We start from the raw sequence: 27,784 nt of genomic DNA on the forward strand, positions 1-27,784 counted from the left end.
ACGAAGGCTTGCAGTGCAATTCTAGTGCATTGTTCTGTCCCACTTTTATGGCTTTAGCAACAACGCCTCGCGCCCCTGGCGGCGACTTGTTTTTCCAAAAGTTGTCGCTGTCACTGTCGTCAATATTTGCGTTGTTCTTATTTTTCAACTCAAGTTAATGACGAATTAGTGCAATGCTATTGTTTAAATACCTACATACATACATATCAATAATATACATATGTGCTAAACTGCTTTAAATCAAAATTTTAATTTTATGCTGTGCACAACTGTACCTCGTTATGGCAGTGAAAAAATTAATTTTTTTTCCAGCAACTTTTATTGAACATATACATATACTAAACTGATTGCAAATTTGCTGTACTTGGGCACACAAGCACTATTTATAGCTGAGTTTAATCCCAGGATTCTAACCAAACTAGTAAAAGTTTTTTCTAACCTGATTAGATTACTCACAAAATTCATCAGTCGTTATGACTTATATCTCTTCTTGTTAAAAAATTTGAAGGCTCTCGTAACAAATTGGTATAGCCGATTTTATCCTACCTTCTTTGGTTCCATAAAAAGTATCTATGGAGAGGTTTTCAATGCTTAGGCCGATTTCATCGTATGGTATCCATATCATATGGCAGCTCAGCTGAATCAAATTTTAAAATTATTTAAGCCTTTCAGAATAAAGTGCTTGTAAGACACGATGTGCTCCATTGAGACCTAAAGACGCCGACTGTAATAGAAAGAATTGCAAAATTTAGTTGACGCTACATTTATGGATTGTTGAACAATAGTCAACAGCGTAGATTAGACCGCACCTTCGCAAACTTACTTGTACTTCAACATCATTAACATCATTGTTTTTCCATCGTCATTATTGTGTTTTTTTTTTGTTTTTTTTTGTTAAAGAAATTTAGCTATCGTCATTATAATAAGACTGATTCGAAATAAAACGTAATTTTAAAAACATCTATATTATCTGTGCATGATTTGAGAGCTTGAATTATCAGTCTAAAATATCAATTTGTAAAATATTCGACGATATTCGAATAACGCGACCAAAACTCAAGCTTTGGATTTGTATTGCTAAACTGTCGAAAGAGCTAGAAAACGTTAGCTCATAAACATAAAATTTTTTTGCCTGTTCCAGCTCTCTCCAACTCACTCTACATGTTATTAGCGATCACTTTTTCTTTGGTACTTTATCCCAATGTCTTATGATATTCTGGAGGCGGAGTTCTAACGTTCCTTAGAAGGTATCGTTTCTATGAAGCCCTTTCTTTCCCCATCGTCTTGTAAAGATGGAATTTTTAGAGCTTGGAGTCGTTATTGCATCCTTACCACCGGTTATGACGTTCAAGCGATACTCTTTTGATATTGTCATTGCACCGATCACTGCTGCTTCCGTTGTTGGTACTTTTTATTATAATCCACTACAAGTCGTCTGGTAATGACCCAAATTAGCGAGCAAATAAATGTAATGCTGCTTGCGTCTAAACCCTCTACGTTATTATTGTCACTATAGCATATATACATCCAAAACGTGCACCTCAATTTACTCATAATTGAAGCAGTCTACGGGTACATGGAGTATTTGCTTCCGGTAACTGAAGAAGAAGAACTACTTCGATATGCTGCCGGAGTTGGAAATATTCTTTAGGATACCGATACACTGCGTATAATCTCTGAAGTCGAACTTGGTGGTCCCAATCGTGTTTGTGACAGTTGTGCCAGAAAACTCGACTGTCGGTGGATGATTCGACGATTCTACATAACAATTTTCTTCACTTTTTTAACATTTTCATCGGTCAAGGCGACCATCATCATTCACATCCTCTCGACCTGCTTTGAAAAGCATGTACCGCTTGTAAACTTTTTTTTTGATTGAGAGTATACTCACCGTATTCCACTGTTAACATTTCGAATGTTTTTGAGTACTTAATTTCTGTTTTCACACAAAATTTAATGCAAATTCTTTGATTCATTTTTTTCGACAGCGTTAATTGCCGCACACGCAAAACCGCACAACCCAAATAAATATGCTATAAAGCTGAAACTGTGAACATACATAATATATGTTCGAGAGGAGTGTGCCAACAGAACAAAATATAAAAATCGATAAACGAATGTACGTAGCCCGCAAAATTTGAAAATTCACCTTAGTTTTTGAACAGACCTCGTATGTCGATCTTACATGCGTTGTCACGTAACTGTGTAATTTCAGTACAGTTACCAGCCTTTCTTTTGTAGGTAGGTGTCAATACAATCATTGTGTATGCCTTTAGCGGCAGCATGTGAATATATGTCCAGTAATCTGCCAGCTCCAATTTCAATCTTCGAAGTACCGGCGCGTTTCCAGTTTATGGCTTGAAGCTTGTGTATTGTTCATAGTGTTCTTGTAAATCTTTGACATGCTGGAAAGTATATCGCTAACAGCGATTTGAGATGCCAAAGTTTTCTGTGCATATCCATTCAGTAGGCCATCTGCCGATGCGGGCCTCTGTTCTTTAAATTGGTGCTGCTTCAGCTACTTACTTCTGTAGCTTTATCGGAAAAATTCTGTAGTTGTAGAATTTACTCTCTTTATTTCTTTCCTATTTCATATTAAGTTAAAAGTGTCTTTAAAGCCAGTAATAAAGTCAGTATACAGCTTGAAAATTTTTAACGGTAAATTCAAAATTCCAATTTATGGAGAAATCTTAATATATTGTCCACATGATTGCATCATATTTTTTACAGAAATATTGTTAGTGTAAAATTTGTCAGCAATGTCAGCATGACACACGTTCGCAAATTGGTTTTGCGCAAAAAACTGAATAATCCTGACAACATCGCAAAGAAAGGTCGGTAGTGGTTGAAAACAGGTATTTGAAACTCCGATTACAGCATAAAAAAGTCTTGAGATATTTGGAACGAAACCATGGATTATTAATACAAGATGTCGCCAAAAAAAGTGCAAATGTCACCTTTATATGTGTAGAAAATGCACAAAAAAATGGGTTACGTTCCTTTAAAGATAATGAAACACCAAATCACAATGATAATCAACATATTTTGGCAAAACAACGAGCTCAAAAATTATATGATAAGTTCATGCCTAACGTTAACTTCGTTGTAATTGACGGCGAGTTCTACTCTCTCTCTCTTTCTTCTCTGTTATAGCATATTAAATCCACCTACTAACTTCAAATTATCACTAAAATATAATTTCTCTAAATCTTAGAGTATTCCACCTATACATATTTGCTTCCCCTAAGTTGACATTTCCCTTTAAATTTTCGTATTTCACTCTTTGCATATTTAAAATTTCTTCCTTCCTTTTTCTAATTCAATCACATAATTGTGTCTCATCACCTGCAGCTATACTGAAATCACATTACTGCCAATATTTGCAATTTTTGCTTCCAATATTCAACACTTTAATCTCTCTTTCTCTCTTTTGTTGTATTATATATTTATTGTTACAAGGAGATTATTTTTTAAGCTCTGTTGTTAGAAAAATAAAGCGAAATTGCCACTAGGTATCATATAACCGCTATATTACACTATGCAGCTGTATACATAAGTATATGCGCATAGATATAGTTGTGTTCAAAGTGGTTTCAAATTCGGTAAAAATATTGAAATTTTTTGTATAGTGGATTTTTCAATGTCCCAAAATGTTTTTTTTTGTAGGCAGGGTTTTTTAATTTTTATTATAATGGCCAACATTAATGTTTTCTATAAAAATTTCGAATGTAATTTTTAATAATATCCTAAACAGGATATATAAATTTAGCAACGAAGTTCTTGAGATATCGATATAAAATTTTGCACACGTCCTTTTCTTCCCAATAAAATACACTTTTGCCATACAAACTGGCCGATCAAAATCAAATTCTTGTAAAGAAAACTTTTTTATTTGATTAGGTTTCTTCACTAAATTTTACAAGGCTGAATCTCTAAGGCAACAATACAATCTTCGAAAAATTGTTCAGATCGAACCAATATAGCATATAACTGCCATACAAATGGACCGATCAAAATCAAGTTCTTGTAAGAAAACTTGAACCTGTGACGGGTATTATAGCTTTGGTGCATGAAAAATAAATTGTTTTCCATTTTTTAGTGAAAAATTAAATTATTTTGAAAATAACTAATGACCGTGACGGCTACGGAAAAACAAAATCATTATATAATAATCATTAAATTGCGATTTCTGGCCTGGTAAGTAGTTTTGAAATGCTGCACAACCATAAGTAACAGATCTCCATCTATCATTTACTATATTTCGATGCTTCCATTATTTTAGCCACAGCATGTATATACATACATACATATATCTATATTGATTCATATTCTATCTTAAAAGCACCACACAAGTCACATTGCAATTAAATTGTCCAAGTTGTTGAATATTCAACAAAACGTTCAATCAATAACAACAACAAATATATAATACAAAATATAATAAAAATACAGTTGTTCTACACATTACGCTTACAAAACCACAAATGTAATTGCATAATTACTTTTAACAAATTACTTCATTTTATTAAAAGCTATGTTATATACACATATGTACATGCACATACATATATGCATACATATATATTGTATATGTATTATTTCATGTGTCGATGTATTAATACAGAGTGACTGTTAATGCTTTATTGAAAGCATACTTTGAGGCGTTGTGGCGTCAGCCATGATAGCACATACGAGTATATATATAGAAATGTTGCAAATGACAATAAAACAGCAGTAGACACTTATATACATACATATATATATATATATATATATATATATATATATTTTGAGCGCGTAATAAGTGCAGTGCTTCATTGCATAACCCCTAATGTATAACCATATAAATTTATACCCCAGTATAGCATGTCGTTGGGACTAATAATAATGCAGCGCATTTGTTTTTGTTGTGCGCCATCCTCGAGCGAAATAAAAACCAATTAAAAAATGACATATTTCCGTCCGCGCTCCATATGGCGCTCATAAATCGACTGCTGTTATTGTACAATAAATATTGCGTTCACACGCGCACCCACACATATACAAACACATCCTGCTAAGTTCATGCAAGCATCATACATGTGTTTATATGTGTGTTAGTGTGTGCGACTTGCAGCTTCTCTGGTTAATTTACTATATAAGCTAAACATTTGTTGGCACTCAACTGACAACGCGCCGCTGCGTAGCGGTAAAAAAAATAGTAAAATGCCAACGCCTCTTCGCTAGCTGCATTTCGCTTTGCATTCTCTATTTGGCCACTTTTGATTTTTGGTTATCGATTTTTTGTTTTTTTTTTGGCACCATGCTGAACAATGCATGGCTGGATGTGTCTCTGTGTTTTCGTTTCACCGCATATTTTTGGCGTTGCAGCGCTATTGGCGGTCTCTATAAATTTGCTATAAATTTTTCATTGTTCATTTTTTATAGTTTAGCAATACAGCTGCATTGCTGCGTAAAAGCTAGGTTGTTTTTGATTCCGTAATTCCATGACAATAAATTGAGTGACGGATCTTTAAAATACCTGCTGCGGTAAAAACACTTTGAGTTTATTGGTCTACATAAACGTATTGGCAACCGCTTTACTTTATTGCTGCACCAAATCAACATTATTCAGTAGTTATCACACGTGTTATATGTAGGTTAGGCTAATTTTCATTTTAGCTTATATTGCTTTCGTAAATTAGGCCAGAGGAATATTTTATATGATTTCACTACAAGTATAATCTGCATAATCCGACGACTGCTAAAAATGTGTCCAATTAAAGAAATACTCTTGAATATGGCCTGCCGACACTTGAACAGCCAGCATTCTCATATAACTAATACTCAATATGGAAGTAATTGAAGTATGGCTCTGTGTCTAATACCCATTTCAGAGAGTGTAGAAGTTAATGCTTAGAGCGAACAAATAATAATACCTGCTTGTGTTTCCAGACAAAATTTTCCTTCAACAATACTTTCTTAAAGTTAAGTCGCATTATAAGTGTTTAAGGTCGAAATATTAAACTACGCTATATAAAAACAGTGATTTCAATAATTTCAATTAAACGTAATTTGCTAATATGTTTTTGTTTTACCCGTCAGATCCACGTAATTGTGGCCAAATTATCCACCTTTTAATTACATCATATTAAACCTTCACCAAATCCCGGCTTTATCCTCATATAATTTATGTAAAAGCTGTTCATTATTAGCAGCCATGTATCACCAATCAAACCTTGGTAAGACTTTTGCAACCATCTTACACGATACAATTCGGATTCGGACACTGCCAGACTGGTTCAGGGGGCTAACCCCTCTTCCTTTCTTTTTTACACACTGTCGTTGAAAAGTGTGCAACGAAAACCTAGCTAAACCCTAACTAGATTTTACGACAATAGACAATACTTCTAGAGTATATAAATCCATACGAACGACGTATCTTGGTCCAGGTTGTATCTACCAGTATGTCTATGGTAGATTCGCTGAACTAGTGAAGTGAATCTATTTTTATAGTTCGTACTCTTTTTTTTATGCGTTGTAAGGGTTCGTAAATTGTTCACACAATAGAATATTCGAAGTTCCGGTTGCAAGGATGAAGTCATCACTCAAATTAAGTTTGCCACGAAGTTTGTAACACCCAAAAGAAAAAGATAAAAAAAAATATATATATATAGCGTGAGATAGAAGGAATAAGATTTTTGATAATATAATTGATTTTTTAAGCCACTCTGAAGTGTAAATTTTTTCACAGAAAACGTGCTTTTTTGGGAAGCCACCATTTTGTTGAAAATCTAAATTTTGAATAGTCCTTCGATTATTAACTTTAGTCATCTATGTATAGTAATTATAATTTTTATTGGTTTTTGGATTTAAAATGGTTTTACGCACCGCTTCCTAAATGGTTCAATGTACATATCTTCCAAAACGCTAAAACTAACTCAACCAAATTTACTCGGAGGGAGTCTTTTTTTAGCACTTTTTCATATGCTGCAAAAATGGGTAAAGTCAGACAACAACCACACATAACGGTTATTATGAAAACTACTTAAAGTTTCGATAACTCCCTGAATAAATGGGCCAAAAACATGAGATTTCACAAACAAGAGCTTTAGAGAAGGATGCTAAGAAATTTTACAATGGGCGTGGCACCATCTTTAGGTGAGATCCTATATCTCAGGAAGAATGGGCGAAATCGTTCAACGACCATAAAACTACACCTTTAGGAAAACACCTACTTGCTCCGATTTGCAATGCTACACACCCTAGGAAACTCAAGACTTGGCGAGAATTCGCAACCAAGTCCTGAGATCTGACCAATATTCTATGGGATATTAGACAAAATGGCAGCACTTCAACTGAAAGTCAAATTAATACTAACAATTATGCATAACTAAGTAAGCTGATAATTATAAAATAAAATAAATATGTACAGTTTTTTTTTTTTGGAAAAATTGTGTAAATTAAAAGTTATTTCCGCGCAATCATATAAACGAGCATAATTCGCGAATTAATCAAAATATATTTTCCATATAAATTATCCAAATATCTGTATGTACGAATACCTGCGATTTAAAGTAAGACTCGAAAATTATGCGTATGCAAATACGTAGAGATTTCCTCTACGGCTAAGCAAAGTCAAGGTGTCAAAAGACACAATAATAAGACGCACAAGGACTCCATTAGCACCAAGCGTACCAATTACCTTTCATGGCGCCATGGAAGTGGAGTAGTACACGTAGCAATTTTATTTTGCGCTATGCAGAGACTCTAGCCATGCCATTGTCTCATGAATTATTCAAATTTGTTTGTGTTCTAAAATTCAAATGTTAATCGTACAAGAGCAAAAACAACAAAAAATCTCCTTTAACCTGTAATTGTCTGTGTGTTGAAAAAACATCAACCTGCTTGCCTGGCAGTGACATTGTCGCGCACAATGTGTAATCCGCATACATATTTAAAATAATTCTAAAAATGTGACTGTCATGAGGTGTCAGTATTATATAGTATTGAGTGTTATAGTAGAAAGGAAGTTTTTAAACTAATGAGTAGCACGTGTTACTGTTCTAATTACTAATTGATGCCGATCCAGTTGCATGGAGCCTTATACGGATATAAATAAAATGAGTGTATATGCAAACAATTTTATTTCTAATAAGTTGCCTCCAAAGCTACTCGAATTACGAGAATCTCCATGTATAATGCGTAAAAAAAAAAACGTTTTCGCTTTCCAAAGTGTAGGTGGCGTTTATAAGAAAAATATAATTATAGTAAATGTACTGTTATAGCTGACGTTTATTCAATACTTGCCTCAATCTTTCGCGTTGTCTATTATAGCCTGACATCTTTGATGGCAACTTGCAACTAAAATTTTCCTCAGCTGTGGTTTCTTCTTAAAAAGGAGAACAATAGTTTTGTCCTCACTTTCAGATGTCATATGATTTCTTCCTCTTCCTGGCTTGTCGTCCCCGTTTCCGGTTTCTGTTGTTGAGCTATGGCGTGAGCGCCGCTATTTAAGTTGAAAATATCTAGCGTACATTTTCTTTACATAATGTTTAAGTGGCAATAAGACAAAGAACCGCTCGAAGTAATGATAGTATTGCTGCCGTTCAGGCAAGTGTTGTTGAAGACCACAATTTGTCGATTCCAAGACGTTCTCAAGAATTGGGACTGTTTGAAACCACAACCTGGCGGATTTTGAGAAAAGATTTAGGCTTGCATCCGTACAAAATTGTTCTCACTCAAGAACGGAAGCCATTTTTTTGCCTTGGAAATACTTGAAAACGATAACGATTCCCGATGAAATCACTTTAATCTGAGTGATGCGATAAATAAACAAAATTTTCGATTCTGGTGCGAAGAAAATCCACAAATTATTCAAGGACAACCATTACATTCACCTAAATTAACAGTTTGATGTGGTTTTTGGTGGAATCATCGGTCCATACTTCTTTCGAAATGAAGTATGTATGAATTATATATGAAGTATTACAAACAATTGGAAGAAGTTGATCTTGAAAACATCTGGTTCCAACAAGACGGGGCTACGTGCCACACAGCACGTGCAACAACCGAATTCTTGCGAGAAAAGTTTGGAGACTCGATAAATTCAAGAAATTGTGACATTGACTGACCGCCAAGAAGTTGTGATTCAACACCATTCGACCCCTTTGTGTGCGGTTATTCAAAGCCATTGGTCTTGGGCAATAAAGCAGACTCTCTTCAAGTTTTAGAAGTCTATATTGAACGTTCTATTCATGACATACATGATTTAGGGGAAAAAGTACTCGAAAATTGGTTTCATTGAATTCGTTCCTGTAAAAGAAGTCGTGGAGACTATTTGAAGGATGTTATATTCAGAAGTTAATTCTATCGATTGTACTTCACATTAAATAAGGAACATTGAATTTCCTTAACAATTAGTGTGTGTGTGTTTATTTTTTTAAATCGTATCACTCTTATTGGAAAACCCTGTATAAATCTCCACCACTTTGTCTTGCGCAATTAAATTTCCACACTTTGTTAATTGTTTCTTCGACTTTTGTGAGCTTTGTCGGTTTGCTGTTGACCAAACAAATGCCATACGAGGCGTGGATAGCACCATGGCAATACATATACATTTACACAGCAGGATTCCACTTGTGTATGTCGGGAGAAAAAGTGAGTGAGAGAGAGGTGTGACCGCCAGACAATTTATCATTCAATGCCAAAAGTGGTGACTTCGGTTTGCTGCTTTCAAATTCTAGCATAGACGAATGTGCTAATTGCTTACAGAACTTCTAAACCACTGCTATTTTTTACGTTTTCAATGAGTGTACAGTTATTACATACCATATGCTTGTATGTATGTGTGTGTATTATTTCGGTTCATGTTCTTTGCACGCAATTGGTTTATTTGTTGATTTTATACACATGCAACATGTTGCTATAGAGTATAATAGTATTGTTAACCTAACGGTTATTTGTATTACCTGAAATAATCGAGTTGGATATAGCGTTATATTTATATATAAATTATCAGGATGATAAGACTTTTTGAAATCCGAGTGATTGTCTGTCCGTTCGTCCGTCTGCTCGTCCGTGCAAGCGGTAACTTGAGTAAAAATTGAGATATAATGAAACTTGGCAACCGTGTTCCTAGAAAACAGAACAAACACTTGTGAAATTTTAATTCAAAGACACGAATGAAAATCAGTTTTGCAATCGAAACTGGTGATGAAAAATGGGTTTATTTTAAGAATCCAGAACGAAGCGAATCATAGGTTAATGAATAACCATTAACATCGACTGTAAAAACAGATCGATTCGGTAAGAAGGCAATGTGGGATCAGAATGGTTCTAAAGCCTGGTGAAACAGTTAATATTAATCGCTACAGACAACAAATGATCAATTTGAATCATGCATTGTCCAAAAAAGTCTAGAATGGTCTGTTGTTGTTGTTTTAGCGGCAGAATTCTGCCGAGTTGACAGTCCTTGGCTGGATAAAAATCCGGGTCCTGCACCAATTATAAGGGTCTTTGAACCTTTTGATACTATTTTTGTCAGATGATATCTTTTCTGTCATACGCTTGAAGTCTGAACATGGAATAATGTCTATCCTTCAGCATTGAATCGTTAAAATATATTCACTTTTTTTCAAGTACTTTTGATTCCACAATTTTCTTCATTTTTTCGACATGACCTTTAAAAAGAGAGATGGAAGAGAACATAAAACCAATTTTCTGCGTTCAAGCGTTCCTTGTTGAAAGTTTTGTTGCACTCTAACATAAAGTGCTACTAATTTTAGTCTGCATTTCAACGGTGTCCGACAACTAGAGCTTTCTATAAGTTTTAAGTCGCCATCGTGCAACTTTGAAAAATCAATGTCTCTTACACACTGCCTTCTCCGTTGCGCTAAAATATATTTTAATAACATCAGCGAATAACAAGTCAACTAAAAATATAATCGTTTAACTAGTTATGTGTCCACCCATTGACTTGACGCATAAATTTTCCATTTGACTATTAACTACAGCACTTGATATTGTTGGCTTTTTAGCGCTGCTCTAGGCTGTCACCCCCATCCCGTCAAGTCTTATCAGCAGCCTGCAACGCACAATTATAGAAGCACGTGGATGAATGTTTGTGCAAGCTTTCATGGTCTTTTGGGTCCATAATTAAGAGTTGTTTGCTTACTTTTGACCTTTTTAATTGCGACTGTTTTGCATAAATTGAGAAAATTATTCTCTTTTAAATTTCTATATATAATATTATGCGACACAACACATGCCAAGCAAAAAAAAAAAAAGGTTATGTACCATATATGCTTATCGACTAAGTTTGACTGTGTGGCATTTAACTGTTAATAATATTATACAGAACATCTGGCGCAATTTGAGCATAAACTATTTATATTGACAAGAAAATATGATCGAAATTGAAATGTTATATACATTCGAATTTTCAAAAGATCAAAAAAAAATTGTTTCTATATTTGTACCAAAAAAGAATATCTGCAAAGGATGTGTTCCCTTAACTACTTAGTGTCTAAATATTTAGTCAAAATCAAGTAAGACTTAACTCACGCCTGCTCCCACTTATAGCCACCTGCATTTAAAAGTGAGGTTATGTAAGCGCATTGCTAGTAAACTGTAGATGGCATACATTAATAAATAACTGCATGTCGCTATGCACGTGGCATACACTTTTTGGATTTTGCTTCTTTCGAGTTTAGTGTAGGTTGTCTTGTCTGACGAATGAGTAAACAAATATGGCACCAACAGACACGAATTTTTGACTTCTGCTCCACTTACCCTTGACCTTCGTTGTGGCAAAAACAGCACTCTAAAAGAGCTTTGATGAATTTCTGGGAGTATGTATTGTATCTAGTAAATGGTAAGAAAAATTAAAAGCCACAATTTAGCATTTACTCACTAGTTATTTATACCCTGTACAGGGTATATAAAGGAAACGTCGTCAACCCTATAAAACATATATATAGATAATCGGCATGACGAGTTGAGTCGATTTAGCCATGTCCGTCTGTGTATATTTTATATATATTCAATATTTGAGATATCGACCTGAAATTTTGTACTTGATCTTTTCTGTCCACGAAGCCGTTGTTTTGTCAGAACCGCTTATATCGGACAACTGTAGCATATAGTTGCCATACAAACTGACCGATCAAACTCAATTCTTTGTTAGGAAAATATTTTGACGAGGTATCTTCACGCCACTTGGCATAGCTTTTTATGCAAAGCTTCGCTATAATCTCCAAACATATTGTTCAGATTGGACCCTTATACCTTATAGCTGCCATCCAAACTAACCGATATATTTTTATATCCTTTTATGCTAAAAACATTGCACCTGTAAAGGATTTTATGGCTTCGGTGCAGCCGAAGTTAACGTTTTCGTCTTTTTTAAAACACACATTGGTAACTACAACACCAAAGTCTACACCGCTATTGCTATTTTTAGCTTATTAATATACCTTGTCAGGTTTTGACAGTTGTACACTCTCGCCTACATTCAAAAGCTTTTGCAGTTTTTAGGCTTACCCCAGCGTTGCTAGCAACTTTTGTTTGTTCAAAATTAGCTTTTAACATGAGAGTAATTGAAAGTACTCGGAAATCATGGTAACTTTTTTGGTTTCAGTTTGAAAACTCTCTACCTCGCTGTAAGTTGTTGCTGCTCATTTTTCCTTTAAAGTTGCACCTGCTAATTTAATTTAGTTGATCAAATATTTCGCCTCTTTCTTCTCCTTATTATGTTAACTTTCTACTACTTTCGCTGTATATCTATACAACATTCGTTTTCATTTATCTTGCTCTTTTTCGACGCTTGTCTTAGCTTTCCGGATTTTCCTTTGCTTGCTGCCACTTCCGCCGGCTGTGGTTAGTCGGTTATTTAGTTAGCTACAAACAGTTTCACTACCAAATTTATACAAACTTTGTATATATGAATATATCTATTTATATATTTTTTGGAATAAATGTACTTATTTAGTACTTTTATTAACCTTATCTGGGAAAAAAAGTTTGTTAAGAAGTTTTATTTAATTCACTTCTTAGCATACCTACTTCCCTCCAAAAATATCGGTTTTTTGTTGTATTGTTATTACAAAATAATTTTGAAGAACGCTACCGCGGTAATTACAGAGCTCTGAGATCTCACCTTTAGAAACTGGATGTGGTATGGAGTAATCGTAAAAATGCTGAGCATGCGTTAAGAATGATAAATCGTATGAGTAACACAGCACCCAACTTTTATCCTATTGAGGTGGAATATCTGCTACGATGTCCAACGTTCCAGTCTAAAAAAAATTGAACAGCTGTGAAAAAAACTCCAAACTTCTATCAAGTTCGGTTGGAGCTGAAACTTTAAACGCGTTTTTCTCGAAACTGCCCTTTTCAAAACGATACCCACGATTTCTCAGGTTCTACTGGATACATTTACCGCAAACTTTTAGAAAGTCTTCTTTATTGAATTGTTTATGTTTGGAACTAGCCTGCGCTTTGCAAGAATAGTCTGTTATACAACATCACTTCAAATGCCATACATGCAACTGTGTAACTGAATGTTTTTAGAGCTGTTTCCCTTTCGTAAATTGCCATGCTTACTTTTAATCAGTTCAATCTAAAAATAAATATTTTGGAAGAAATTACCTTTCGTTTGTCACAAAAATCTTTGAAATCGGTTGAGTATTTCCACAGATATAGCGAATATGCCGACGGTACTGCATTACCTGCCATTGGCTTGAATTGCGTGTGCGCGTTTGAGGTATGCAACAGAAAATTGTTTATTTTTTTTTTACGGTTTCCTGGTAAAATTTGATGTTTGTAATTTTAGCGAAAAGGCGAGAAAACTCAAATTTAAATTTTTAGTATTTTTAAAAAATTCGAAACAGTAAAACAAAATAGTACTAAAATTGTATACTATAATACTATAATTGTATTTTTCTTCCGTAGTTTTATTTATATTTTTTTGAATTCAGATTGCTAGAAGGTTTAAAATAGTGGGTATGATCACGGAGCATTTTTGGAGACTTCGCACTTTATCAGCTGCTAATTTTTAACTTTTTTTCCCTGTATTGTTGTAATGTTCGTAAATAACTAATAAAAATTAATAGTAAAAATATGAATTACCTTTTTATTACGAGACTTCAAAAATTACCTGGAATTTATACCTCTAGACTAGAATACCCCCTTAATTGGAACCCTTTGGCGGTGCACAAAAAGTCTAATGATAGAGTTAATAGACCAAAAAGCATTTTTTCACAAATTTATAGACGAAGGCAAAGGAAAGTCAGAGGATTGTGCAAAATGCCCACATTAAAAGTTCTTCGATGATTGGAGAAAACACAATATATTTTTTAGTTCTTAAATTATAGTAAAAGTCTTAGAGCGGTTGATCCTCAAATAATGACAAACTTCCGATTGGAAAGTAGATTAGCATCGCATAAAATCCTTAGCGTTTCACAGCTTACTACGTAAGTTTTTGAAGCTTGGTCTAATAATATACGGTATTTTATTTAAATTATTATGTAATAAATGAGTTATGGAAGTACCTTTTCGTTTGTAAATTCGTCATAATTCGTTCACATTCGTCTTTTAACTCGCATCAGTACATTCTACTCGTATGTACGCAAATGGAAAATTCTTTTCCTTCAAGTCCATCACTTATATCCGCTGACCTCAGCATACACTCACACTTAACCGCGTTGGCAAACCGCATTTTAAAATCCAATACACGTCCTTCGCCTTTTGCCGTTATGTATTCGTAAGCTGATTCGCCTCATTCATATGTGCATACTATTACATAAAGAAATATTCAACATTCATTGCTTCTTTTTACCACATCCTTCCTTTCATCCTGTTTACAAATACATATGTATGTATACATACGTACTATATGTTGTCAGTTTTTTCACAATACTTTTCACATTTAAACATAAAAATTTTAACGGTTTAAGTAAGTCTGCGGGTTCTTATATGCATGGAATAATTTTTAAAGTTGGTCTATTAAAGCTGTGTGTAGACTCCGGCAAATAAATTCTTCATTTTAATAAACTACTTTCTTAGCTGCCGCTTTAACAATTTGATTACTCAAACGTATACAGATAAAGTTTATTAAATACAAAACAAGATATGTGTAAAATTTAGTACGATATTTCCCAAGTTTCAACACCATAAAAGCTTAGAAACCACTAAACATCCTGTTAGTAAATTTTTCGAACATATATTTCTTGATATAGCTATGTACGTGTGTATATAATGTATGCATATACTAGAACTCAGATGACTACTTGATTATCACAATTTCATCAATTATACCCCTCTGTGTTGCAACAACCAACAATTTATTGTAAAACAATTAATTACATAAAGTTTAGAATTTGCTTTTCGTTCGATAAAGAATTGTCTATATACATAGTATACAAGTAGATTGTGGCCTCTGTTGTGTCATGTCACATAATTGCTGTCAGCTGCCGCTGCAGCAATAAATATACCAGACTTCCGAACAATATATGATCATATGTATACCCGGTAAGAAAAAAACACACGAACGCATGCCACTAATTTATAGTTTGGAACTAATATTATGTAATTTTGTTTAACTACTGAGTCAATTCTAGAAGCAGATTGAAGAGGAAAATCGGCGTAATGCAGTGTTTGCTATGAGGCGCAACACAGATTTTCGAGCGATATCAGAAACTTTTTTTTAAACCGATTACGCTCTATAAACAATGCTGTGGTTTTCCTTAATAGTCTATGGCTAACAAACGGTCAGTTTTTTCTATTTAATCATCATAATACTCTAACAACACATCAGTTTACACTTTTCCTATACGAACCACACATCCTAAAGAACATATTCGCGAACTAATAAATAATAGTGTATTGAATAAAGATATATCTAAAGTTCACAAAAGAATTACTAAACCTTGTTTATCCATCGTAAACTTGCGTGCTATGTATCCCTGCTCTATCGACGAAAATTAATTTCGACCAGTACGATATCCATCTCCAAATTTAATCCGACCGCAAAGGGTTCAAATATGAGCTGCCTATTAATTATAGAATTTTACGAATATGCTATAAATATTCTATTACATGTTCTTTGAGCTACTTAGAACATTTCAAGAATAAAATCGGCTTACTCGAAATATCTTGTCAACATAGAAGTAGTTTCAAAGTGTCTCCTCGAATAACTAGAAGTCTATATTTCTTCGGTAATATTATTTGTATATTCTTTCTCTTCTTTCTACTATATATGTTGTTGTTTGTGGAATTGTAGTAAGCATTCCCCAACTGATTTTGATGAATGCTACCGAGTTGACAGTCCTTAGACGACTTAACATCCGGATCCGTTCCGATTTCGACTTGAACTAGATTTAATTGAAGGCAGCTTGGTGCAATTGTTGCTTGTGCGTTTCATGCTGGGTACATTATACTCATATTTACCCACAAATGTAATTGAATTGAGAATTTGATAACTTTTGATGTTGTATTCGAATCCATTAAATTAATTATGTGTTGCTGTCACAATAAATTCATATTATTTTTAAAGAAATTGTTACATTACTACAACATATTTATTTGTAAGCTTTATGTGAAATTTGACATTTTTTCAAGCTAACTGTGTTACAAACATTTTACATTCTAATAATGGCTCATGGCGTCCTCACAAAGCTGTAAGTTGCATATTGGCCATGACCAAATCGCATTAATCTGCTGAAAACTGATACAAAATTGAGTGACAAGCTGTCTAATCACACTTCATTACTTGCATGTGTCTATATACATGTATTTATGTATGTCTATATAGTCATGCATTGTTTACATGCCATTCATTTTTATGAAAGAACGTATGATACATGCTCGTTTGAGCATACATAAGTGATTTCATCTGAAAGTCAACAAGTAAACAACAGGATTTAATTAAAAGTATCCTTGTCCGCTTGGTTGACCGACTGGCGAGTGAAGCAAACACAGTACAGGCATATGAGATCGAATTATTTCGTTTGAAATGCGTAACCATGTATTGAGGACTTATCAGTTGGAAAATTCGATGGTAAATAAATGTTATACCATAGACTTTAAAAAAATCAACCCTGATGTGGAACTTGCATAGCAGTAAAAAATATGTCGCTCCAGTGAGTGTATGATATATTGTACTTATAGTATAGGAACAGTAAAACCGTTGTGGGATATACATATACCATAAATAATAAACTTCTACTGTGTTCTTATCCATCTTTACCGGGTGCTTGGCCAAGTTTCTCCTCCTGTTCGTGGCATGGACATTTATGTAAACCGACAAATATGATTTATATGTTTTAAGCCGTTTATGAATGGCAAAAGGGTTTTTATGTGAAGCTTTGTCACAGCAGAAATTAGTTGAAGTTTTGTCACTACTTGCTTAACGGTCACCACTATAAGAAAAATCCCTAATATTTTGGTCGGGAATTGAAATTCAATTCAAAATTTTTTTAGTGGCACTCCTATATTTTCTTATGGGATAATGACGAAAACATCGGTATTCTGTCCGAAATCAAACCTATCATGAATGGCTCTACAATTCCAAATAATATGTATAATTAAGACGCGAATTCGTAGAGTTTGTAAAATAATTATCTACAGTTTGAAAGTTTCAAGGCCGCCACATCAGCGCTCCGAACAGCTCCTTCTTCGAACTGCTGTATCTTTAAAACGACTTGGAATTTTTAAAAGTCACTTTACTACCGTATTCTAGACACGTTAAAAAAACAATTTATAAATCGATTTTAAATTGATTTTTTGCGCCCATCACATTTAGTGACCGGCTTAAACTCGTATTACTTAGAAACTCTTGCCATTACGTTGAAATGCAACAACAACGAATGAAACATAAATTTTTGCAGCGATAGAAATATATTTTTACTATGATATTATATTTCATTTTCAGGAGAAAATAGGCAAAGAGAGCGTTATCTGTCATATATTCATATCATGCATGTTAAATTATATTACTATCTGATATTTGTTTGTTTGGATAGATGAAATGCCAAAAGTAATTATTTCATTTGCTTTAAAAACTGAGCAAACTGATATAAAGGCAACGGAATTTCCAAGGAAGCAATGGAAGACCAAGAGTAAGAAAAATTTAATTTCGTTGAAACTCAATTTGATGTAAAAAAATGTAGATGGCAATAGTATTTTTAATAAAGTTTAACTCAGCGTTTTTTAAATTTGTTTTAATTTTCGAAGATGACATCACCACCTAGTTGCTGTAATGGTTTGGTGGGGAGTTTTTTTGTAAAAGCGTTACGCCTCTTCACTTCTGTGAAAAGAAGGTTAAACTGCGGCAAAAGTGTTTCTGCAGGATATTTTAGAAGGCTTGGAGGAGCAATTAAACAATGCTCTCTTCAATGGAGAGCACTGGATCTACCAGTAAGATTCTGCTCCAGCACACAAGGCAAAAATCACAGCGCATTGACTTAAAAGCAATATTCTTGACTTCATAGCTGCAGATGATTGACCGTTCGAACATTAACCAAAATGAGTTGAATCGTTCCATAAGATCTATCAATGCAACATTAATAACAGTCATTTGACGATATTCGAGCACGATTAGAGATACTACTGATACAAAGCAAGCTGGGTGTGATAATGAATCTGTGACCGTGTAATATTTGTGATGAGTTTTGTTTCGAAATCGCACCCAATCTAAATGTCTGCGATTTTCGCTGTGCCACAACCATTTTATAAAATAAAAACTCATTAAGGGTTATAAGTCGCCCATTAGGCAGCTGGATTGAGCGATATGAAAGAACACTACAGCAGATCATCATTTATTTCTCGTTCTGTACCTCACATCAGGTTTAATAAAAATTAAATTTTTTTTGTAAGAATATACTTAAACTTATACTTGGTTATTGGGAAATAGCTTCGGCATATGCTCTCTAAGTAATTTTCCAGGATTTTCATATGGCTTGAAATGAGCAACTTAACCTATAAAATTTACGAGCTTACTAAATTAAAATTGTATAATACAATACACACTAGCAAATGAATTTCAATTCACTGTTGGTTATTATAGCATATGTTATGAAGTGCTAACAGCGATTGAGCAGTAATCCGAAATAAGCTGCCTGCTACCCATTTGTACCCGTATACCATAAGCTGAGGGTTGTCGGAAATTAATACATACGTAGGTGTATTATACTGTTATACCATATAGTACATACACACTAAGCGCTCTATCGATCTCAGTTGCTTATTTGTTTTCAATAGAAAATCGAATAAACACCATATGTTGCTAATGAATGAAGTAGCCGATTGTGGGCAAGTATGTGCGTACGCATGTATGCTGCCACAGACTACAATGAAAGAGAGAATATATTAAGAAGGGATTAAACCGACTAGGAGCGGTTGAAGCGTCGATGCGTAACGCCAACAGCGTTCGATTTTCACAAGATATCAAATTAAAATTGGCATATCCTAATGGAACTCTAAGCAAGTTATGCACAACAATTTAACAATTAAGGATATTCTGACAAATAATATTCAATAGATTTATAACTGTGTCTAAATCGTAGCATCCAAAAACTTGTCGGAATTCATAAGAAAGATAATATAATCAAATTGAAGCTTAAGATAAGACAATAATTTTAATTAATTTTAGTATACATTCATCAATATCTCTTTATAAACTTCAACTTGTGTTTCAAGTTGGATATAACTTGAAACATATTCGAATGAAAAATTTGTTCTGTTAAAAAGACAAAAAAAGGTTTCACAATCTTTATTCCATTAAAATTATTTAATAATTTAATGGTTATGGTATCATGGCGCCTAAGGCTTAATGCTTTCATTCTACACCTCTTTTTATCGTTTAACTTTGTATAATGTCTATGAAGGTTAACGCTAACTATAAGTCGTAGCACCAGAAGCTTCATTATTCACATAAGTCACCTTGCACCTAAAGACATATTATGATTCCGTATCGCTTATCAACATAGTTCTAAAATATTCCGAAACATTCTTCGCAAAATAAAGCACATTTCTGCTGTACTAACCTAAGTCTCGTTAAAACCAGACAGCTGAACATACAAAAGAAGCATGGTCGCTTATCACCAACAATACTAGCCTGAGATATGGTTTACTACAGCATGGAAGCCTCTGAACACTTTTTATATTCCCACACTGGAGCAAAGAAAGTGAAATATTCTTTTGACTCCATGACCTTTGATATTCAATATTTTCTCAAAACTTCCCAACCTTTCAGTTTACTTTACCACCATTCCGTGAAAGCTTTATTTTTGCTTCAGTCTATATATCCATTTATTTACTTTCAAAAAAAGGCCAGATATCTACTACCGTTATTGCGTTTTAAGTACAGAAACATGACGTTTATATTTTAATTCAACACGTATTTATAGAAGGCACAAACAGATGTTCTTTAAGCAGAGCTTTGTCAGTAAATTCTTATTTACTTATGTTGACACACAGTAACGGAAACGCAATATTTGGAAGTTCGATTCACCATCACGTCTACTTTGTTTACAACCTTTGTCGTGACTTCACACGTATGTATTTACCTAATAACATTTTCCTATCATTGCCATATTGCTTATTCCTCCATGCATTTACTTTTGCCTATTGGAAAACTTTTTTTTTATTAAAGGGCGTCGCTTTATGACAGCGCTGTTAGTTTGTAAATTGTCTTTACCGACCTTCAACTAGCCTAATGTTAAACGTATTTTAACTTCAGCTGTGTAAAATAATTTATGGGGCCGACCTCCGATTTTTTACTCAATTTAGCATTTAGTTTTGTACAAGTAATTTTCATCTGCTTTTTTATCCTTATATTCTAGTTATAAAGGAGATTGTTGGCTACTCAGAGAATCACAGAAAATCTACTGACTTCACATTATATATAGAAGACTATGTTCGCTGATTTGAATTGTCATCTCTCAAAAATAATGCTTTGGAAATTGGGAAAGACATTGATATTATTATTTGATATGGAATTGTAGTATTTTGGGTGGTAAAAATTACTGGAGACTTTCTCTCATTCAAGATATCTTTTTTATTGTCCGGCGACTCTAAGAGAACACAGCTGAAAGATTAGCTATCACATCTTCAACTATACGTATAAATAGATTTATGATTGGTTCAAGGCGCTTTGTCTGTATATGATCCAACTGTAGTAGTTTTCTAGCTTAAAAAATAAGTTTAAACAGTCGACGTTTGATCCCTAGTACTTCGGCTCCTGAGATATCGATGTGAAGCTTTGCCCACGTCCTTTTCTCTCCACAAAGCTCATTTATCGAAGCCCCTGACATCGGACCACTATAGAATATAGCTGTCATAGAAACCGATCGATTCAACTCAAGTCCTTCTATGCAAAACTTTTTTATTTGACAAGTTATGTTCGTGGAATTTGGCATGGAGCAGCAGCGCTATAAGCTCCGAACAAATTTCTCAGATCGGACTACTATAGCATATAGTTGTCATACAAACTTATTGATCAATATCGAAATAAAGATTTTTGTATAGCCTTTTATGATATAAAAAATTTATTTGCGTGCAGCCGAAGTAAATGCTTTTTTCTTTTAAACTCAACAACTTCAATAAAAAATTACTTGAGTAAAATACAATATATTCCGAAGTTGTATTTATTTAAAAAAAAAAAAACATATTTTAGGTTCGAGAGTATTTAGAAATCTCTTATACAAAATTAACTCAATTGAAGTTCAGAATTGAGAAAATCTTTTTTCATATATATTATATGTACCATACATGCTTTTATTACACCTGCACACATTGCGTGATTGTCTTCAAACAACAAAATCGCAATCATCGACAGTTTTTATTCTTACCAAAATCCTTGTGTGGGATTAACTTATTGTTTTTCACAAACAAAGCATGAGATAATATTGGCAAATGGACCATGTCCATCTGAAAAGCCTGCTTCATCATAAATTTCTGCTAGTTCGCACACAGCCCGACCTCTTGTGTTGACGATTTGTAGTAACCAGTTACCACAAAAACGACGGTGACATCGACAAAGACGTCGTCTGCCAACGCACTTCAGCAAATGCCAATTGTTTGCTCTGCGCTTTCAGCATATTAACTTACCGCCTGTGGCGCTCATTCAATAATCCTGGGCCCAACATGGAGCAGAACGTTTCTGCTTCTATGTTACGAGCACTATTTGTTTGCGGCATTGCTGCTGTGTCCTATTTACTTTGCAGTCGTTTTGCTCTTTCAAATGGTTTAACGATTGTTTGTAGCACTATCAATGCGTTACAACAAACACAGAGAATGTTCATATGTGTGTTATGTATGTATGTATGTTTGTAGGTAGGTATATGCAGCTTTTACAATCCCTTTGCTGTATGGTAAAACAAGTATATTTCGCCTGTAGTTTGGGTCAAGGCTCTTCGATTTTCCCTAGTCCTGCTACAATGCAAAGTCAGTGTGTGCCTCATGCTGTCCGTTTGTTTTCCACTACACATATATGCTAGTAGGTGCATATACGTATATTGTACATCCGTTCGTGTATTGGTTTCGACCTTTGCATGCATGCATGACATGAAATAGCCCGAGGCGTGAGGACGAAACCAGACAGTATTTCCTTATGGTTTTGCCCACAGTCAAACTTGATCGCCTTGGTTCGATTTAATGGGTTGATGGTAACCGACAAATCAGAAACACATGTATGTGTTTTCTGCGAAAAAATAGGCAATCACTTACATACATATGTACAATATGGTAATATGTGCGTACATCTTACTCTTCTTTTTATCCTTTTCCCCTTGTTTATTACTACAATTGAAAGTCAATATTCAAAAGGTCTTACCACTTTGACATTAGATATGATATACTAGATATTGTAAGTAGTATGTCGCACTCGTTACTTTGAACTGAGTACACAATTGATATGAAAATTAACATTCAAAAGTTCTTCCTTAATATGGATTGAATATACAGTGCAAAAGTCTAGATCATAAAATCCTATAAGACGAATCTTTTGTCTATGAATACCGCAAACGAAGGTTAGGAAGTTCAAACGCATATTGAGGACTGTGAATCGCAATCGTTGGGAACGCAATTATGAATAGAAACTGTAATATACATATACATATTCACACATGATCTTGGTAGCCAATCGACCGGCCCAAAACGTGAAATTATCTGCTCACCGAAGTGTAATGACCGATGATTCTACCAGCCCACAAACCACTCCAAGCAGTTGATTTTTCTGAATGAAATGGCAGCTCTTAAATCTCTTCAGGTTGCTCTTCGTCCCAAATGCGGCAATTTTGCTTATTTACATACTCATTGATCCAAAAATGGACCTCATCGCTGAACAAAATTTGGCTCAAAAACGTCGGATCTTCTTGGAACTTTTCAAAAGCCTATAGATCGAAGCAATGTCGCTTGGGAAAGTAGAGCGGCTTCAGTTCTTGCACATGCTGTATTTTATACGCTTTCAATTTAAGATCTCGACGTTAATGCGCCAAGTCGTTCCATACGTCATTCCAAGTTGCTGCGAACGTCGCCGAATCGACTCTCAGCTGTGGCCGCTATATTTTCTTTACTGTGTGCTGGACGTGTTCTATTCGGTCGAATATTATCCAATAATGAATGCGAGTTCTTAGAATGGGTGATGGTGTTGCGAATAGTACGCTTAGTAGGTAATAAAGTTGAATGACTTGTAAACGTTGTTCAGACGTAAGTCTTTTCATTGTGAAATGCCAAACAACACTGAACAAAAACACATAACAGCTTGACACGACCCACTCGTCGTCTGTCAAAAAAAGGCTATTGAAAAAGGTACCTCTAAAAAACGTTAACTTCGACTGCACTGAAGCTATAATACCCTTCATTTTGGTGCATTTTTATAGCATAAAAGGATATGAAAAGATCTTTATCATGATTTTGATCGATCAGTTTGTATGCCAGCTATATGCTATAGTGGTAGGATGATTTGGATAATAATCAGTGCCAAATTTTGTGAAGAAACCTTGCTAAATTAAAAAGTTTTCCATACAAGAACTTGAGACGTTTCCTTTTGGGTGTTACCTCGTGTCAAAGTTTTAAAAAGTGCATATAAAATATTTCACAATCTATTCCAGACAAGTTATCATCAAGTTCTAGTTATTAAAACAGTGATTCGGTGATGATTTCTTATAAAAACAATTTTCTTTTACATTAACACACTATATGATTACTCTTTTCCTCTCATTACAGGTGAGTCAACCGGACAACTTTAATGTATTGAGTCTTTGGTAAATAATAGAAATAATTACGCGAGTGTAAGTACCATATAAATACAAAAAGATATCTTGAATGATATCAAGACTGCGTTCCTTATTTTCAACATAAATACAAACTAGAAACGAAAAGTTTAATAAGAATATTTCGAAATTTAAAGTCATTTCTGTTATACTATACTTGTATGCATACTGTTTCCCTTTGTATATATTTGTTATCATAGCAACACTCCAAAGTAGAGTACTAAAGGAGTAGGCATAGCACAGCTAAGCGCCTCGAGTTTCTCTGTTCTTCCTGTACGTATATTTTACTAGAAAAATTAACATTATTCAACATTTCTTTCTGCCTAGTCCTGATCACTCATTTATTTGTTTTCAAATATTTTCCACGCTACCAATTAAAAAAAAGTAAATGTTTTAACCGTTTTTTTCGTTGGTTCTTTACTAGTTTGTGATTTCAGTTTTTACTTACAGTAATTTAAATTACATTATAAATGTTTTAGTTTTATATTTTAGTGTGTAATATATTTCTTTTATTTTTCCTTTGTTTTTTTTTTCTATATAATTTTTGTGTATTTTTTATTTTCCTTTAGCGGCGCAAATGTAGTTGATCAAATCCTCACAGAAGCCACGTAAGTGTTTTCAGTTTTATTATTTTATTTTATTGTCCTTTTATCCCACGTGCTTAATTTGTTTTTATTATTATCTATCTATAGTTATTACTATATTTGAAGTTTATATGCAGAAATGCTTCATAAATTATTATTCCTTTAATAAGCATCACCGATTTTACGCCAGCTAAGCTTAAATCTTTTTGGAAAAATTGCATAATTGTTTAAAGTTTATTAGAATAGTGACCGTTGTCCCAGCTTCTAATAACCATGTCTACCACCCATAAGTGAAAAGTATTAAAAGAAGATAAATGTGTATCAAATAAAGTCAGAAAATTAACAATTTGGCGATATCCCCCATCACCTTGATGTAGCGGACCAACATCTGCTCCAAAAAAAAAAAATTGCGCCATGTATCCGAAACATGTGTCCAAATGTCATATCTTTCTAATTAATTGGTCACTTTGATTTCTGACATTTGCGTGCTATTCCCTATTCACATTTAGAAAGTCGGATAAATAGAACCATAAATACCCCACTTCCGATAGAGCACCAATATGAATGCTATTTGCTTTTACATCTCTCGCTCGGGTATCAAGATATAGGTACAATTCAAACTCAACACAAATAGTGTTCGTGACTTATAGAAACTCTGGCCCAAAATAGTCATAATCATTCATTCATTATCTCTGAACCGTTGAAACCATCTTATGCATGTTGCTTCTGATAGAGCATGATCACCATATGCCTCGACAAGCATTCGATGCGACTCTACAACACTTTTCTTTAAATGGAAACAAAAAGTTAATGCTTTCCGCAAATCATCACTTTCCGGTACAAAATTTGACATTTTCAACACAATGAAAAAATATAATGCTGTTTTTCAATAATTGTAAGGTTATTGAATATGTTTGACAGATGTCATACCAACCAAACAGAAAAAAATTAAGGGTCGTTCACAACAAATGTTTTCTACTAACACATTTGTATCTTAGCGCTCACTTCATACCAGTATACCCTTTTAAACTATAAAAAATGCTCCTGTGAAGAATATAGCTTCGGCAGCCGAAGTTACCATTTTTTCCTGTTCAAACTTCAATTGTGCTCGTGATTTTAATTTTTGTGGCTTTAAGATATTGTTGAGAGCTCCCTAAACCTTCTACTCATACTTAAAACACAAATTTAAAAAAAAAAAACCGACAGTGACAGAGTGGAAGTACTTAAATGACAAATAGTTTATTTAAAATTTATTCAAAGCACACAATTAATATTTAACTCCTTTAGGTATTTCAGTGGTTCAGCGGCTAAGCCGAATGACCTTTTTGCAAAGCGTAACCATGAAATGTGCAACTTGGTGAATGTAGCACAGAATTAACTTTACTTGGCTTTAGAATATGCACACATACATATATATACGAATATACCTACTTAATTGCAGATGAACTTGCGGTTAAAATAAGATTAATGCCTTGTCGTCTTTCTTCATTTGCCACTCAACTGTATAATTAAGTTGTCAACACACCGAGTAGCTCTTCTTTGTTACTTTTGCTGTAATGCCTTGGGTTGTACTCTTGCGCCTCGAGCTGTGGGACTTTGTGTTTTCCTTTTTCAACAACACGTGTTTAAAAATAAACAAATGTGAAAATTATGCTTCTTATATGGTTGTATGTATGTGCCCAACGTACTTTTCGCTCTCTTAGTGAAAGTTCCACAACAGGAAAAGTTCTAGTGGGTTTTAAACTGCGGTCTAGCGATAATCCCACACTTTTGTGTCATTTAAATGAAAATAATGAGTAAGTAGTTAAGCTTTTCATAAAATCATAAATGCTTATAATATTTGATAAACATAAATATGTATACAATAATCATATTAAGTACGGTGAAGTAGGTTGTTGCTCCAAAATAATTTCCTGGATTTTTTCAATGACGTCATTAAGCAGCCACAATATATTATTCTCGCTGAAAGCTTTTACAAAATAAATCAACTTTTTCCAGGCCGAAAATTATCAGTTTAACTGGAAGACCCTCTCTTCCAGACAGCTTTAAATATATAGCGCTATAAGAATGCCACTAAGCGGTTGGAAAAAGGAACATTTTAGTGCTCACCCTATAGCTGTATCATCATTAGACCTTTTTCGAATAAAGCGCTATTGGAAGTGACGTTAAGTCAACGCTGAATTTTACAGAGAAATGGCAAACGATTTAACGGTAGACTTAATTTATCTGGTTTAACAGCCCATACCAAAATAAATTTTTTTTAACCCATGCTCCGTAATGGAGTTTATGACCGTCCCGATGCTGAATACTTGTTAGCCTATGTAATGTGGTATAATTCCTGTCAAAAGTCTGTTTATAGCTTTTTTTGTGTTTATTTCTTTAGAATGGCTTAGCTATTTTGTAATGCTTGGTTCCAGCGCTTAATTTTGATATCCTTCAATCTAACTAGCATTTTTTTTAGACATGTGTTTATCAATGAGACAATACTTTTTACAGAGCTTGACAACTGTTACTTGATTTATACTCAGTTTGGCTTATTATTTTTTAATAAACAGACTTACCCCGGAACAACGTTTACAAATCGTACAAATTTATTACCAAAATTAGATGACCACTGATCATATTTTCACAAGAAAATTTATTTAGCGCTGAAGCACACTGATTGAATTGAGAGGTTAATAAACAAAATTGTCGCTTTTGGAGTGGTGATAAGTGCTTATCCACAAGCCATTGTTGAGGAGACGCCGTTAGATCCTCAAAAAGTCACTGTTTGATATGATCTATGAACAGAGGGAATCATTGGTCCATATTTCTTAAAAAATGAAGCAAGTCATAACGTTACAGTCAATGGGGAACGCTATGAAACCATGATTAATGACTCGGTGATTTCACAAACTTAAGTTGTGAGACAATATCGACTTACGAGTATGTATTTTTACAGTGCCT

General features: G+C 34.0%; 1 protein-coding gene across 15 annotated transcripts in view; it reads left to right on the forward strand.

Moving 5' to 3' along the window:
* The window catches only part of Sap47 (Synapse-associated protein 47kD), a 68,714-nt gene that overhangs the window by 8,098 nt on the left and 32,832 nt on the right, over window positions 1-27,784 (forward strand). For 10 of the 15 annotated variants that reach the window (XR_011396256.1, XM_070109163.1, XM_070109182.1 and 7 more), the window contains exon 2: window positions 24,824-24,862. The exons of the other annotated variants lie outside the window; for them this stretch is intronic. Coding sequence is in view for 9 of the 10 variants with exons in the window: in XM_070109163.1 (XP_069965264.1) it covers window positions 24,824-24,862 (39 nt within the window). In the remaining variant the exon portion in view is untranslated. The remainder of the gene's footprint in view (window positions 1-24,823; window positions 24,863-27,784) is intronic. 15 annotated transcript variants of the gene reach the window in all.

Source organism: Bactrocera oleae, chromosome 2 (genome assembly GCF_042242935.1).
Source record: "Bactrocera oleae isolate idBacOlea1 chromosome 2, idBacOlea1, whole genome shotgun sequence".
Lineage (NCBI taxonomy): Eukaryota > Metazoa > Arthropoda > Insecta > Diptera > Tephritidae > Bactrocera > Bactrocera oleae.